The sequence below is a fragment of the Hemiscyllium ocellatum genome, chromosome 17 (genome assembly GCF_020745735.1).
Source record: "Hemiscyllium ocellatum isolate sHemOce1 chromosome 17, sHemOce1.pat.X.cur, whole genome shotgun sequence".
Classification (NCBI taxonomy): domain Eukaryota; kingdom Metazoa; phylum Chordata; class Chondrichthyes; order Orectolobiformes; family Hemiscylliidae; genus Hemiscyllium; species Hemiscyllium ocellatum.
Genome location: NC_083417.1, coordinates 33,726,484 through 33,744,529, shown reverse-complemented (window position 1 = coordinate 33,744,529; position 18,046 = coordinate 33,726,484). Strand labels below are relative to the sequence as shown.

Below are 18,046 nucleotides of genomic sequence, written 5' to 3'. Positions count from 1 at the left end.
GATGGTGTATGACTCGTACTCCCTTCAAACTGTGCAATTGCTCCAAGGTTCTACGTATTGCAATCAGCATTGGTACAGTGATCATGGCATTGACTTCGATTCTGGAAGTTGTTGTCATGTACTTACTTTGAAGCTCTGCACAGCTGGGAAGAAAATTAGGAGGAATTCTGGCTAGTGCTAGAAATCCGGGACAGTCATGTGAGAAGTTGGCTGAGGCCTTTCTCGAATTCAGGAACAACCATTTTCCAGAGCTCCAGCATTGAGAAAAGTTTCTCACTGAGGAGTTGCGTGATTCCAATCAGAGCAGGTATCTGGCGACACCAGCTTGCTGCTTGCCTTGCCAGACCATCCTGGGCACACAGCACCAACATCTCATGGCACTTTCTAGGGCAGCAGCCACACATCCACTCACACAGCACCCCCCGCTGAATGCACCCCCCGCTGAATGCACAGGATGTCAGCTTCTCCACATCATCACGGCACATGTCCAATCCACTAACAGTACACATCTGCACTTCAGTGTTGCACTTTGGAGCACACAGCTAATTAACTGCAATGAAGCAACTTTGCACACAGGGACATGCATCACCCCATGGACTGGGCCAAGCTGTATCTCAAGAATGCTAATTTTTCTCCTAGCTGTCACTCACCTTGCGCCTACTTGGATGTTCATGACATTTCTGTTAGGCCTTGCCGTGACTTTTAACACAACCACATAGTGAGTGAGTTTGTCATGGTTTACAGCAGTTGCCAATCAAAAGGGTAGACAGTTTTTGGCATTCAGGTGTTGCTGGCCAGGGCAGCATTTTATTTGCCCATTCCTAATTGCCCATAATGGAAGTTGAATCATCTCAATGGCACTTGGACAATTGTGAAACAGATGGGATTTTCCAACGTTATGGTCATTCAACACTTAAATAGTTTTTTTTAAATCACTGGATTCAAATTCCAAGTTCTACCATGACAGAATGTGACCTCAGGTCCCCAGAACATAGACTGGGTGTTTGGATTAATAGTCCAGTAATAATACCACACCATCATGATACCAGTAGGTGATGTGACAGACCTACTGCATTAGCTTCAACCAATTGGCCATGGCTCAAAAATCAGAGAGGATAGTGCTCAGTCATGTCAAGGAAGACACCCTTCGATCAGTGGGTCCTGGCAGGGTAAGTCAAGGAATTGTTTGTTATAAGTTGAAGGATTTGAGCACACTTAGTAGCCACTTGGGCCTGACAGAGTCAGGATCTTTGCCTCGTTTTTGGATGGGGCGGGGAAGAGGTGAGGTGGTGGTCTGCTTGAACATCGCACCAACCACCTTGGCTTTTTCTTCCCTATTATGAGCAGTTTCCTCCTTCATTGAGAAAAAGGCAGGATTGAATTCCACGAGAGTGGGTGCCACAGCTATTATCGATAGTGTGTGGGAGAAGAACGGTAAACTCTTCTGAGTAAGTTGGAGGTACAAAGGGCATGTGGAGTTAAATGGTGTTGGGGCATTGGTTTGCTGAGAGTGAGGGACATTATATATTCAATAGTGTGAAAATCTTAGAGTATGAGTCAGTTCTGAGGAAGTCATGGACTTTAAACATTGACTCCAGTTTCACCTCCCTGACCTGCAAGTTTCTACAGTTTCTTTATTTTCAGAACCACTGTATTTTGCTTTATTTGAGCATGAGCCTTGATGGGAGGTGGAAGCATTAGCAGAGAAAGGCTAGTGGCACATATGCTGACAGGGTGAAGGTCATTGATCTTTGCTGATGGATGATCTTGCAGATGGGTGAGACTGCACTGATACAGGTGGAAATGTCAGAACAGGCTTGCATGGTCTGCTGTCATGTCCTCCACTGACTATCCTGGGGTCAATAATATAACGCCCCCCAATCACCCTATCTACTAGGGCCTCCATCTTATCTGCAAGGTGAGCAGGCAATTTCCTCTTCGCTGCCAAGTCTGGACCAAATGTCATGAACCATTCAGGGTGGTTCCAGATGCCACTACTGACCAAGTGTGAACTGGCCTTTTAAAAATGCAGCAACACCAAAGATGACAAGTCTGTTACAGCAGTGGTAATGACATCTTCCTGCTATGAGTGATAGAATCTAGTGAGCATTAGATCAGAGGGGGCAATAAGGGTTTGGTAGGTTGCTAATGAGAGGAGTTTGGGACAAAAATACAAGAAAACTCACTAACCCTTTACGAAACCACTAAAAGTGACACTATCAAAATATGGCAAGATTGAACTATTTGGCTTATAGTAACATCTACCTTAAAGCTACACTCCTGTAACAACATGTTTGAGGACCATGATTTACCACTTAAGATAACACTTGGAAAAACAATGAAGTGACCTTAAAATCTATTACCACAGAAACATTTATAAATCTGTGAATCAACACATTTTAAAATAAGAGAAGACATTTCAGATTGTTTTAAAAACTGCTTTTAAAATGTAACCTCAAAGACTTGTGTTTATTCTGGATAGTAGTCTTTTAATACATCAGAATTTGAGACAAGCAAGTCAGTTTGTGATAAATATTTTATTCCAATCATTGACAGCAATTTTGCAGTTTGTGGTAAAGTCAATAAAATCACAATACATCACCATGAAGTACTGTTCTTGATTCACAAGAAATTTTTACAGTCTAATATTTCAAGATTCAAATAGGATATTGTTACAAGCAAAGTAATAACATTTTTGGGGTCATAAACAATTACGCAATTTGATTCCAAACAGAAAATAAACAGTGCATAAGATTTTGATGATCCATTGAAATAAATAAATTGGAAAAAGTGCAAATCAAAATAACTTCACACTTCCAGTGTCACGATTACCTCCCAAACAATGAGGTCATGAAAATATATTTGAAGATGAGGTGGTAATGAAGGTAGGCACTAGTTGCTGGTTTTCTGCTCTCTGTTTAGTTGAAGTTACCTTTCATACCCTACAAATGACAAAATAATAAGACTTGGATACAGGGGAAGTCAATTAAAACTGCCAACAAAGTATGTCAAAAGGAGAAGCTCAAAACTTAATTTTGTTGTTACAATTCAGCAAGAAATAATTTTGCCTAAAACTTTGGATTTCCTCATCTCCTGTGTACAGGTGATTAAATGTTGGACAAAGCTATTCAAGCCAATTATTTCTATAAAAATGATCAAATATCAGTACTGTAGCACCTCTGGTTACAGACAGTATGCATACATTTCAAAAGATTTCATAAAATACTTAACACTGCAAAAAATGTTATAACATAAGAAAGATTCAATTGTGTAGTAAAAATATCTAAAAGAATAAACTGTATACAGTAACCTGAAAATCAGTACATTTAGGTACTATAAATTAGTACTATGGATTCTAAAAAAAACTCTTAAAAACTCTCAATTAGAATTTAATTTTGCATTAAGAAGAGTTTTACATGATACTGAGTACCTTTTTGATTTGGTTGATTCAAATTATTTCCAGATTATTACTTTTTCCACAAAGTGAACCATTTTAAATAGCCTTCTGAACTAATAGTTCTCATGTTTGGAGCAGCAAAATGTGTGAAGCGAAAGACTATGGAAAGTCTTTCAATGGAAAGATTTGCGCAACAGAAAATTTTGTGGTTGTGAACTCAACTAGAAACTTCAAGTAGAACTTCCTGAAGTCAGAGGATTTCTCTAAATAGCCCAGGAAGATGACAGGATGTAAGATACCCCGAAGGTTTTAGGACCCAGAGAGCTTTAAAAGTTGCCCGGACTTTTCTTTTCCACCATATCCCATCCCTATAGACATTTAGAAGGTTCAAACATTCACTCCTGCACTACCGTCCTCCTCTTCCCAATATTTTCAGTAGCATACTGCAGTATCATCTAAGAATTTTGTGCTCAAGTCCTAGAATGAGACTTAAATTCACATCTTTCTGACTCAGAAACATAGTGGTATGTTGTGGAGATGAGCAATGCATATGTAGTTACTGAATCCCTCACCATCAACATCCTGGAGATCACCATTGGCTCAACACTTTACTGGGTCAAACACATTAATACCTGTGGCTACAAGAGCATGTCAGAGGCTGGGAATTTTGTATAAAGTAATTCATCTCCAGACTCCACCAAACCTGTCCACTATTTACATGGTGCAAGCCACAATATTAAAATAAAACTCTCTACCTATTAGACAAGTACAGCTTCATCAACTCTTTAAAATCTCCACACCATTCAGGGCAAAACAGCTTCTTGACTGAGGTCACATCTTAACCATTTACTCCAGCTACAAGAAATAATGAAGCAAACTACCAAGGTTCCTTTGGCAGTATCTTCCAAATCAGCAATCTTTATTATTTAAAATGTCATTATGCAGGAATACCCTCCTCTATAAGCTTTGATCCAACTCACTCACCATCACTTTCTCAGGGGAAATTTGAAATGGGAAAAAAAAATTCTGATTTTGCCAAGAATACCCACAGTACATGCAGAAAATGAAATGTTGGGGCCCAATTAAGTCCCAGGCCAGAGAAACTCCAGCCTTAAAGGTTTTGGCTCCTAAGCTACAATGAGAAAAGGAGCTATTCTAGAAACTATTTCCTGACATTATGCCAGAACATCTAAAATAGTATGAGAATTTTGACCCTGTAGTGCTTCAATTCTTAATGAATTATCTTGTAAATAAAAATTGACAGCAAACCCATGAACCATGATGCAGCTGAGATGAACCCTCCTTCAAAAACATTGTTATAAAACTAGTAATTTAGCCTTAATTCTTTGGAGTTGTAGTTGCACCTGAGGTTTATACTTTTACCTCAGCCATATTTAGTTATCCAAAATTCATTTGAAAGACTACACTGCATACTAATAATAGAAGATCTGCCTGGAATCCAGAGACATATTTTAACTTTGTCTATTTTAGATCTAGCATGAACAAGCAGTTTACATCATCCCCTCAATGTATGTACCACCATGACTTGCAAATATATCATGGTTCCTTCATCATCACTAGGTCAGAGGTCTGAAACTCCCTAACAACAGCACTGTGAGTGTATCTACACCATGGAGAGATATGAAAATCTGGGTTATTGCAAATAGGAATTGATAATAAATGCCAGTGATGCTCATATCCCATGAATGAATAAAGAAAATCAGGAGTGTCCCTATGACTCAATGGAGAAAAATAATTACAATTTTAAATAGATCAGCAGATTATTTTTTCCTAATCTCCTCCAAGTTCTCAAAGAAATGCCTCATGTTAGAGCACTCTAAGATCTTGCTCAAAACGTTGCATTCAGGTGCATTGTAGCATGTTACTTTTCTAAGTTTGCATGCAGGCATTACATTTGCTCTGGATCCTCTTCCTAACTCAGCATAAAAACATTTTTTTTAATGTTTCTTAACTTTTTTTTTCATCATCTCTTTGGCTGCAAAGAAATCAAAACTCAAGTGGCTCCGCTATTGCTAAACTTGAGAAATTTAGTGAATGAAATTAATCACAACTGACCCCTTTGAGTCATAAAAGGGAACTGTGCACAGTTTCTTTCTCTCTCCACTATGATTGATCAAGTGGAAATTCTTTCCTCATAAAGGGGTATTGTAGCTTCTCACTCCCAGTGATAATGGTGTAGGAAGGAGTACCAAAAGCTGGTGAGCAGATGGTTAGTTTCCTGAAGAATGGAAGTTTAACTTTAATTGAGGGTCAAATAAGAGCCACACAGTATTGGAGCACCAGTTAAAGCTGACAACCGAAACCTTCCGCCAGGGGGCCCAGGCATTTTTAAAGTTTTAATTGTGTCACAAGGAGTATCACTCAAATACACCAGATTATGTCAAAAATTAAGAGAAAATAATATTTCCCAACATTTCCTGATGGAAAAAATTAGCAGGATGGAAGAAGCAACATTCTTCAAGCATTTTTAAAATTCATTCATAAGATGTGGGCACCATTGGCTGAGCCTGCCATGGCAGTATTTGAACCCAGGTCCCCAGAACATTACAGGTCTCTGAATTGATAGTCTAGTGGTAATATCACTAGGCCATCTGCTCTCCCATGAAGTTTAGATGGGTATGGTGAAGTAGGGGGGACAGTGGATAGGTAGGGAGGGAGGAGGGGGGTTAAGTTATCAGCTAAAAGGCTTATTGTACTGATAAAAACTCCAATTACATGTAGTAACACAGAGTATTTTCACAAAATATTAATTCAGATGGCCTAATTTTCTGAAGAAAATTGAAAATGGTAAACTTTGATGTATTTGACTTTTGTTCAAAATTTTATATTATTTACATGGTTACCCTCCTTGCTAGAGTATCAATGACACTTTGATGGCCAGCTGCTTCACTTGCCTAAGAACAGATCGTGGGAAAGAAAAACTCAGAATAGTGTGAAACTCAGTATCTTAAACTCAGAAAATGACCCATTATGTCTGTACAGAATTCAGAATATTTCATTAAAAGCAAACGAATTGGTAATTTCCAGGTGCATTTTTATTCCGTTGCTTTCTCCCCTCCCTGGAAGGTTTTATTTAAAAATGTAAACAAACTCCAAAAAACTAAAACACACATTAGTAAAATTAAGTTCACATGTCAATCTGAAGACTACACATCGCAGCACATTGAAAAATAATATGACAACACAAGTTGTGAGTTGTACCAGTAGTGAATTGAAGGCTCAATTTCATTAATGGCAGATTAAACTACTAATTTACAGAATACTTTCAAAAGTAGAAACACTCCAATTTCAAAACGATAAAATGGAATAAAACATTTTTCAGTGAATGTAAAAGTTTTTCTCATGCGTTTATAGGTTGAGGAGAAATACTAAGCTTATTAATAAGACGTGCATACAAACAATAAAAATGACTTTTGCACATACAGAAGCTGCGAATGCTCACATTCTTAATGAAAAGAAAAGAAGTGCAATTCTAAAGCCTCACCCATGACATTCCAAAGACACTTTTAAAAGTTTAGCTGCTGTTGTCAGGTAGAAAATGCAGAAAACAAATTTTTATGCAGCAAGCTCATAGAAACAATGTGGTACTGACCAGACAATCTACTTTTGTAATGGTAATTTAGAGATCAATATCAACCCAGCACCAGTGATCCGCTACTCTTACCTGCAATTGTGCCACTGGATCTGCTATACTCACTGGGGCTGGAGGTGGTTGCAAGACAGTTTTTTTTGTTTTATTATTTAATCTGAAAAGCATCTCCAAAAAGTGCAGGACTGCACTGAAGTACCAGTCAAAATTTTGTGGTCAGGTTTCAAATGGGATTTGAACCAACAAGCTTGAGACTGAGAAATAGGGAGTGTTAAAAATGGATAACTGCTGACACAAAAATGTACTTGAGTATAATTATTATTTGCAATTATTAAATGAATTTTTTATTCAGGCAATGGCTCTGTTTTACTGGCAAGTGGTCCTGCAGCATTCTACATTAACAGACACAAAGATTGACCTTAATGAGAAACTTGAAAAGATTCTACAGTGTTGCATTAAAGCAGAAAAAGAACAAAAAAAGAAAGAAAATGGTAATGATTGTTCCACAATTCCAGATAACGTTGCACAATCTTATGCATCAACAATATTAATAATTCTATAATCAAAGAAAGAATAAAAACATCCTCTTCCATTCAAGTTGGCATCAGCTAAATAACATACAAAACATATCGTGGGGAACACACTCTAAATTTCCACTAGTGTCAACATAAGAAATCCCGTGGAATTTATTTTTTCCAAGGAATGTGGGCCAGCATTTATTGCCTATCCTTTATTGCTCTGGAGAAGGTAATGAGAGGATGACAAATCATAACAGAGTCTTAAACCAGCAGCTTGAATTGCTTGCCATTCATGGCCTGTCTACAACACATTTTTGCAATACCGTTAACTGGAATAGATTGTATTTTCAATGGTTGTGTTTGCCTGAAACATTTGCATTTTTAGTTGAACCAAAATTGTTATCTCTTGTTAACTTAAAATAAACTAAATGAGAAGCAGAGCACAATGTTCAGTTTGACTAATACTCCATAAACTTTCAGATATTACAAACTGGGAAGTCATGACATAATATATATATATATATATGCCAATTAATCTGTGGCTTTCTGGATGATATATTTAACTTATTTACAGCTCAAATATTTTAATATTAATTAAAAATATTGAACAAATACAGCTTCAAAGACAAGCATTGATAAATTTATACTATGTTGATTAGACGAATTTCAAAAAGATAGTGGACTGTTGAGATAGCTCAAAGAATAGCATCAATGATTCAAGGACCTAGACCGCCACAGGGGGCAATTCCACTGAAAGAAAATTTATATTATCTACGATTGGTTGGGTTAAGGTATTAATTATCTAATATGTAAAAATAATAAATAGTGTTGAAAAGTCAGTTCCTTCATCAGGTATTGTTGGTACAGAAAATCTGATAAAATAAATACAAAACAAAATCTTTAAAAACTGATGGATGCAAAGACTTTGTATTTACATATTCGTCATTTAAGGCCGAAAGTAAAAAAAAATTGTGTGGGGTGATTTGCCATCTATGGGGCAGAACCTGCATTTGCCCCATACAAAGCAACGACAACAAAGTAACTAAGAAAAGGACCAGACTTCCCAAGCTTGAATGAGCTGCTGAGCCTGGAAGGGTATTAGTGCTGGCTCATGTGCTGACCAGATCTTTGGCCCCACATGATGAACATTAATGAAATGTCCTTCCATTAACCACATTATTTCAGGTAATGTAATATAAAGCACCATTGGGTGCAACCTTGAAGTTTTCTGTCCTGCTTGTGTTTGGATCCACAAGCACTGGTTACATTGCAGAACTTTCCATAAAATGGAGATATAATTTATTAGTAAACATTGACTGCAAATATCAGCAAGCTGTTCAATCACAGCCTGCCCCAATACTGCAAACACAACATTTAACTTTACCACCCACTTTCAATAAGAATCACTGAAGATCCTTAGCAGTGTTCCTTTCATGACACCAGAGACAAAGACAGCTTATGTGTTATTGCTTCATATTAATATCATTGAGAGCACAGATCAGATATTGAGCCTTCTATTACATGTAGTTTTGTTGCTTTTTGGATAAACCAGTTGGAGTTATTATAGGCCATTGCGTTCATTTAGTTACTCATTATAAACATAAACTTGAAAATAAAAGTGGACTGCAATTCAAAGAAATACTCCATGAAGTTCTAGGGGTCAGTCTCTGAGTGTAAGGAACCACAACATCTTAGCTCAAAAAAAATGTTTTTTTTTCTAATTCCTCTCAACTAAATGAACAAACCAACTATATTTATTAACAAAGATTGTCTACAGACCCAACAAATGGTCAATCTCTCCCATGTAATTCCTAAATTTTAGTCCTGTCCACAGTCAAGACTGTTTATCAGACAGTTTTGCAGGCATGAGGGTATTTCAGAATTGCATCCACCATCAGTAGCTTTTGACCAATGCGCAAATAATCACAGAGGGATATTTATACAAACACCAAAACACATTGCATACTCTTCACCTAGTATAGTTCTCAATCATTTACTCCCTTTCTAATGAAAGGAGCATGTGATGCTTTTTCAACCAATTTTGAAGTGGTTGACTAAATCCTCAAATTGAAGTTATGAGAAATGTTTCCATGAATAAAATGTTGACTTTGGAGTGTGTAACAACGTATCAATTGCTTGAATCTTTGTGCGTTTTTCTGAAGGAGTTCAACTTGTTTTATTATGAAGACTGAGGTACCACCTCCATAAGTTTTTGACTGAAAACAGTTGCAGAATCTGCAAGAAAGTAGGAAAAAATTTTAATGATAAAACTAACAATGTGCTAATGTTAAACAACATGTTTTCAAACATACCAGCTAAAAAGACAGTAACTGGCTCAAAATGGTGGCAATAGACAACCTGTAAACATTAGATCTAACTTTACTATTTTTAACAGGGGCCTAGCATAAAGAAGCCAAAATACCAGCCTGATTATTCAGCAGGTTTCCAATAACTCCAAAGTTGGAGTGCACAGGGCAATGATTGCTATTTTAGGGCAAAATAATCAGGTCGACATTGTACATGGTAAACTAATTATTCAAGTTATGTCACATCGGATTCAAGGAGAACTTGTCAACTGGATATAAAATTGGCTTGCCAATAACAGATGGAGGATGATGGTGCAGGGTTGTTTTTTGGACTGGAGCCTGTTACCAGTGGTGCTGGGTCCACTGTTGTTTGTCATTTATAAACAATTTGGATAAGAATTTAGTAGGAATAGTTATTAGGTTTGCAGATGACACAACAATTGGTGATATAGTTGATAGTGAAAAAGATTTTCTAAGAGTACAAAAGGATCTTGATTAATTGGGCCATTGGGCTGATGAATGGCAGATGGATTTTAATTTGAATAAATGTCAGGTAATGCATTTTGGTAAGACGAGCAAGGGCAAGATTTATACGGTTAATTGCAGGGCCCTGGGTAGTGCTGTAACACTATTGCAACTGAGCATCAATAGTGGAGCAAATGGATGCTTGTTAATGTGGTGCCAATCAAGTGAGCTGCTTGGTCCTGGATGGTGTCAAGCTTCTAGTGTTGTTGGCGCTGCACTCACCCAGATAAATGGGGATTATTCCATCACACTCCTGACTTGTACCTTAGATGGTGGACAGGCTTTAGGGAGTCAGGAGAAGAGTTACTAGACATAGTATTCCTCAAGTCTGACCTGCCCTTGTAGCCACAGTTCTTATATGTGAATCCAATTGAGTTTCTTGTAAATGGTAACCTCCAGCATGTTGATAGTAACACCAACTGAATGTCAAAGGGCAGTAGTTAGATTGTCTTTTATTGGTGATGGCCATAGCCTGACATTTATGTGGCGCAAATGTTATTTGTCACTTGTCAATCCAAGCCTGGATATTGTCCAGATCTTATTGCAGTTCAGCATGGACTGGTTCAGTATCTGAGGACTTGTGGATGATGCTGGACATTGTGCAAACATCAGTGAGTCATCCCCACTTCTGACTTTATGATGGAGGGAAGATGATTGATGAAGCAACTGAAGATGGTCAGAATGTTCCTCCTGATCTAATAAAAGTAATATATACCACGGTTTCCCCAGGTCCTTCTCTTACCTTGACCACCACCTTTCATGGGTTTATGCACTTTTTAAATGCACAATCTTCTCCAGTTACCCAAAGGACATCTGATCTGACACTAAATAATGATCTGAGACATATCCACAGAGGTATCTCAGATCTCCAGAGCTTAATCTTGCCTAGAACAGACCTTGTTTTAGCTGGTCTAATCTCCACTCTCTGGGCTCCATATATCAGAGAGTCTAAAATCTGATTTCAGTGAAGGCAGCTGGCCATTTAAACCTCTCATGCATAAAATATGGCCTGACACCATTTGCACCCCCCACACCACCACCACCACTGTGAAATGAGGAATGATGGTTCAGGTGCAGGCCTAGGGAGCCCTGACTTCTTTTGGCTTTTTCAGCACAAAAGAGACACTCTCTGCCCTGGCAAGAATTGCAGGGTGAAGTGTGAAATTCACCTTATGATGCATTGTTTACTTATTAACCACATATTTTTATTGTGACCATACGTACAGATTATGTTCAAGAGCCACTTGGGTTTGTTTTTCCAGTAAACACCAACATAATAGACTGGAAGTCCAGAGAGGATAATGACAAATCCAATGCTACATTCAACAGGTGTCATCCATATAGAAACAACAATCAAGAAGATGCAGGCTAGCACAAAAGAGATTGGCAGCAGGATGTTAAACTGCAAGGTAAAAGAAAGAAGTAAAATAGATTTCAAAGAAACATTTTAAACTTCATTAACACTGAATTTCCATTTGAATCAAGTTTGCTGTTTCTTCTACATTTACTTTTGAGTCACATAAATGAAAGACCAGATCAGCTCGATACAAACATCAATAGATTTAAATCATCCTGTACAAATGAGAAATCTACCTGTCGAAATATAATTCAGCTCTAACACAAAAGGGTTGGTGAAGAATGGCTGAAATTTATTCAATCACAACATTGATATTCCAAAATGATACTCAGCTGATGTAGTTTATATGGATGTTAGCAAAGCTTTTGACAAGGTTTCACATGGGAGACTGAGAGTGTTAAAGCATATGGAACTGAGGGAACCCTGGCAAGATGGATCAGAAACTGACTTAGTAATAGGACACAAAGGGTAGTGGTAGAAGGTTGTCCAAATGACTTGAGGCTAGTGTCCAGCGGTGTATCCCAAGGATCTGTACTGGAATCCTGACTGTTCCATTTTCTTCATATTAATAATATGATATGGAAGAAGATGTGGGGGGGTTAAGCTATTTGCAGGTGACACCAAGACAGTGGTTCATCGCAAAGAAGATGGTTGTGGGTTTTACAGCAAGATAAAAATGGGTTGGTCACACGGGCAGACTGGTGGCAGATGGTATTTAGCCCTGTTAAGTGCAAGGTGATGCACTTTGGAAGAAGAAACAAGACGAAGAGGTATTTAATGAATGTCAGGATGCTGTGTAGCTTACAGGAACAAAGGGATCTTGGGGTAATTATTCACAGATCGCTGAAGTCAGCAGTGCATGTGAATAGGATAGTTGAGGCCACATATTAGATAATTGCTTTCATCAGTCACAGTGGCATAGGGTATAAGAGCGAGGAGGTAATATTGGAGTTGCATAGAGCATTGATTAGGCCACACCTGGAGTACAATATGCAGTTCTGATCACTTCACTAGACTTATTGAGATGCACAGCATGGAAACAGATTCAACCAGTCCACGCTCACCAGATATCCCAACTCAATTTAATACCATTTGCCAGTACTTGGCCCATATCCCTCTATTCATATGCCCACACAGATGTCTTTAAATGTTACAATTGGACCAGCCTCCGCCACTTCCTTTGGCAGTTCATTCCATACACGCACCACCCTCTGCGTGAAAAAGTTGCCCCTTAAGTCCCTTTTATATCTTTCCCCTCTCAAGCTAAACCTATACTCTCTCATTCTGGATTCTCCCAGCCCAGGGAAAATACCTTGTCTATTTATCCTATCCATGCCCCTCATTATTTTATAAACCTCTATGAGGTCACCCTCAGCTTTTGACACTCCAGGGAAAACAGCCTCAGCCTATTCAACCTCTCCCTATAGCTCAAATCCGCCAAGTTTGCAGATGACACCAAAATTGGGCATATGGTGGACAGCTAAGAGGGTTACCTCAGATTGCAACAGGATCTTGACCAGATGGGCCAACGGGCTGAGAAGTGGCAGATGGAGTTTAATTCAGATAAATGAGAGGTGCTGCATTTTGGAAAAGCAAATCTTAGTAGGACTTATACACTTAATGGTAAGGTCCTAGGGAGTGTTGCTGAACAAAGAAACCTTGGAGTGCAGGTTCATTGCTCCTTCAAAGTGGAGTGGCAGATAGATTGGATAGTGAAGAAGGCATTTGGTATGCTTTTCTTTATTGATCACAGTATTGAGTATAGGAGTTGGGAGATCATGTTGTGGCTGTACAGGACATTGGTTAGGCCACTGTTGGAATATCGCATGCAATTCTGATCTCCTTCCTATCAGAAAGATGTTATGAAAGTTGAAAGGGTTCAGATAAGATTTACAAGGATGTTGCCAGGGTTGTAGGATTTGAGGTATAGGGAGAGGCTGAATAGGTTGACAGGCTGGGGCTGTTTTCCCTGGAGCGTCAAAGGCTGAGGGGTGACCTTATCGAGGTTTGCAAAATTATGAGGGGCATGAATAGGATAAATAGACAAAGTCTTTTCCTTGGGGTGGGATACTCCTGAACTAGAGGATAGGTTTAGGGTGAGAGGGGAAAGATAGAAAAGAGACTAAGGGGCAACCTTTTCAGGCAGAGGGGGTTACGTGTATGGAATGAGCTACCAGAGGAAATGGTGGAGGCTGGTACAATTGCAATATTTAAAAGTTACCTGGATGGGTAGATGAACAGGAAGGGTTTGGAGGGATGTGGGCCGGGTGCTCACAGTTGGGACTAGATTGGGTTGGGATATCTGGTCAGCATGGACAAGTTGGACCGAAGGGTCTGTTTCCGTGCTGTACATCTCTATGATTCTAACCCTGGCAACATCCTTGTAAATCTTTTTTGAACCCTTTCAAGTTTCACAACATCCTTCCAATAGGAAGGAGACCAGAATTGCACACAATATTCCAGCAGTGGCCTAACCAATGTCCTGTACAGCCGCAACATGACCTCCCAACTCCTATATTCAATGCTCTGACAATAAAGGAAAGCATACCAAATGTCTTCTTCACTATCCTATCTACCTGTGACTGTACTTGCAAGGAGCTCAGAACCTGCACTCCAAGGTCTCTTTGTTCAGCAACACTCTCCAGACCTTACTATTAACTGTAGAAGTCCTGCTCTGATTCGCTTTCCCAAAATGCAGCACCTCACGTCTATCTAAATTAAACTCCATCTGCCACTCCTCATCCCATTTGATCAAGATCCCATTGTATTCTGAAGTAGCCACTAGAGAAGGATATGATCTCACTAGAGAGGGTACAGAGGAGGTTCACCAGGATGTTGCCTGAGATGGAGAATTTGAGTTGTAAGGAGAGACATGGATAGGACATTTTCACTCAGCGGATGGTGGGAATCTGGAGTGCACTACCTGGGAAGGTAATGGAGGCCGGAAACCCTACAGCTTTTAAAAAAATATTTGGACGAGCACTTCAAATATCATAACATTCAAGGACATGGGACAAATGCAGTTTTAGTAGTTGTTACATTGGTGCAGACTTGATAGGCTGAAGGACCTTTTCTGTTCTATATGACTCTATGAATCTATTCTGGTGTATATTAGCCATTTCCAAATTATAAAATACTTTCCTGATGACATCTTTTTAGGTCACAAATCTACTTTGAATATTTACAGCAAATCGTTAAATCCTTTGTTCTAAAAGGTCAGAAATGAAAATGCTTCAATCACAAAATACATTATTTAAAAGAGAAGGTCACTTAACTCCCAGGATTTTACACAGTGTATTTTTCTTTGGCTTAGTGCCAAAAACCACTCCTTATGAATTGGACTGTGACTAAAAAGCACAGTATCTGGTGATACAGCCCTCCCCTCAGAGTCAAATGCCAGCCCCTGTCACTGTGACACAACCCCTCCTCTTTATGTTAGGAATATTCAACATACACTGAACATTATGATCACCAAATGACGTGGCAAATTTCCAACTCCCTGACAGCATTGTTTTATGGGATAAATACACACATTTCAAAGAATTTTTAAAAGTGCGACATGTTGTGCTCCAAGTTGCTTGATTAGGTCTGACCACTGATGGCCTTGATTCCCAAGCGCTTTCCTACCTTACTTGACCTCTGCAGTGTATTAGATCCATGCTGAAGTTGAAGGATGTTATATTCCCAAAGCTCTTTTAAAGCAACTCTGCAAACGACTCCCAGGACAAGAGATGTGCATAGGTGGCACAGACCACCTGACTTCAGAGTTTTGTTTCCTTCCTCCTTCTAGGAAATTCTAGCCCTCTTACTGAGCACTAACTCCCTGATGGTGGAATGATTTTATTTTGTACAATTACAAATTGCTGAGCTGGAACTTATTGAGAAAGCCAAGGTTACATACTCGTTTTACTTTACACATGAACAGTATGAATTGATACCATTACAGCCATAAGATAGCCATCTTGTACAATACACAAAGGTGTCTTTGTAAACATATGAAATGAATCAGGATTATAGCTGTCCATTTACCTTAATAGGCCGCTCCATTTCTGGCTTCTTGTAGCGTAGCCACATCATTCCAACAATGGCTAATGCAATACATAGCCAGTTGAAGAAACTGAAGAAGTTAATGACAGAGTATATGTCGACAGAGAATGCGTACATCAAAGTCATCCAACACTAAAAACAGGAACCAAAAAAAACATCATCAGCAACCAAAGAAGAAACTTTACAGATTCGATCAATTTTCTTCACAGTGTAACAATTCAGGCTGACAGGAGGTGAGGAGGGTTGTGTAGGAAGTGCTGAAGCAGCAGTGAACTCCACAATGCCTGCATGATGAAAATGAAAGGTTCCCTACTCCAAAGGCCACCTGACTGAAAAGCTTGGCTTCCAGGGTAAGGCAGTAAAAGTAGTCACAAAATTGTACACATCCCCCATTCTGACCAGGGAGCACATATCAGTGTGTGGGGGGTACTGGGGAACAGGGCTTTACTTACAGTAACAGAATGGGCCCAGCAGCTAACTGGAAAGGCACCTACCCTCTTCACTTTACAGTTGTGTGCCTCGGTTTAGCTAGTGGCTTTCTCAAAGTCAGGGAAACCTGGTAGGTCAGGATTAAATTTGAATAGTGCAGCTTAATAATTTTGAAGATGACAAGCTGTTTGCTGGGTACAGATTGGACATGAGGCCCCACCTCCACCCACTTTCCAAGTTCTCCCATCCCAATTATATAAAAGCTGAAAGTCAGGGTTTTCCATCTGTTTGTTGGAATTAAAATCTCCCTCTCATGATTCTACTGGGACACTAAATCTGCTTTGAACAGAAGTTTTTTCTGGAATGGTGCCAGTAAAATCATAAATTATTGTAAACATTGAAAGAATGCAGAGCTCAAAGTATTTAGTCCACGGTTGCATTGGTTATGAGCTGGTAATGTAACTTGATCCTAATATCAGTATATTAAATGCCTGAACAAGTTCACTAATGGCACAAGGCCTTAGTTAGACCAATTTGGAATCAGAATAACTAGAATATTATAGTATTACTTCATTGAAATAGCTAATGCACTATCCTGTTAGGTCATGAGAGAGCTGTACTTTCTTTTATCTATTGATCTTTAATGGACAAGTGGATAAATCGTTAAGTCGATAAAGTGGAAGCTGTTACTTTATATTTACAACTGCTTTCTTCACAAATATCAATGAACACAGAAAGTCATGCCAAAAGGATTTGTTCAAATAATGTATTATAAAAACAATAATTTGAAGTCAAAAATCTGACTTACGAGATGAATATTTTAATCTTTTATTAACTGGAAATGCATTTCACTATAACTTCTAATAAAGTTCCTTCACTTCTGACCTTTCTAATATAGTCATGGAATGTGGCTGTTGCTTGCCAGTCCCTAGCTGCCCTTGAGAAGACAGGGGGAGTTGCCTCTGTGAATCACTACAATCTATTGGTGTACGTCGATACATAAAGCTGTTAAGGTGGGAGTTCCTGGATTCTGACCCAACAACACTGAAGGAACAGTAACATATTTTCACGTCAGGATGGTGAGTGGTTTGGAGGAGAACTGCCAGGTGGTGGTGTTCAATGTATCTGCTGCCCTTGAATGAGCATGGACTAAAGTTCTCCCTCCTGAAATTGTCCAGCTCACTCACATGCATGTGAAAGGAGATCGGGGATTATCGAAGCCCTCTTGCAAAGCTGAATTTGATGGAGGGATTGAGGATCTCACACTTCACAGCAGCACCACCAGGGGTACAGACGGATGCAGGCCACAGATGAGTGATAGTAGGATGAGGGTGTCAGGGGAGGAAATCAGCTTGCAACAGGCCCCACCTTACCTGATGGCAGGCGCTGGGTACTTTAGGACAAGGCCCAGAGGCCTCCACCAATCTGGCATTAGTTGTTTGCCAAATGCCTGAGTTTGCAGGAGGGTAGGAAGACAGACTTAATTGAAATGTAGCTGGAAGGGCAGTAGGGCCTCACCTGCCACCCTTCTGCCAACTAAATACCTCAACACCACCAAACTCATCACAGAGGAGTTGCATTAAATATCACCCACCATATAGGGCCCCTACATCATCTTGTTTATCAATTACTATTGGTGGAAAATCCAGACAATATTTCATTGTCCAATTCAAATCAAACCTAATGTTTCTTGGGCAGTTCTCGTTTGGGAGTTGCATTAGATTTTCAGCAAATTGATCAAGAGCACCCAAATCTGAAGGATATTTGAATTTTATGCCCTGGCATGCAGCCATTATTTAGGTTTTCCACTGCTCTCTTGCCTAAAAACAAAATATTGGCAGAAAAATATGGTTAAAA

General features: G+C 39.1%; 1 protein-coding gene across 1 annotated transcript in view; it reads right to left on the bottom strand.

Moving 5' to 3' along the window:
* Positions 1 to 2,569: 2,569 nt before the first annotated feature.
* The window catches only part of slc7a5 (solute carrier family 7 member 5), an 88,737-nt gene continuing 73,260 nt past the window's right edge, over positions 2,570 to 18,046 (bottom strand). Inside the window, exons 8-10 of the mRNA XM_060838061.1 lie at positions 15,743 to 15,892; positions 11,581 to 11,758; positions 2,570 to 9,760 (exon numbers count right to left, since the gene is read on the bottom strand). Coding sequence (XP_060694044.1) covers positions 9,705 to 9,760; positions 11,581 to 11,758; positions 15,743 to 15,892 — 384 coding nt within the window. The 3' untranslated portion in view covers positions 2,570 to 9,704. The remainder of the gene's footprint in view (positions 9,761 to 11,580; positions 11,759 to 15,742; positions 15,893 to 18,046) is intronic.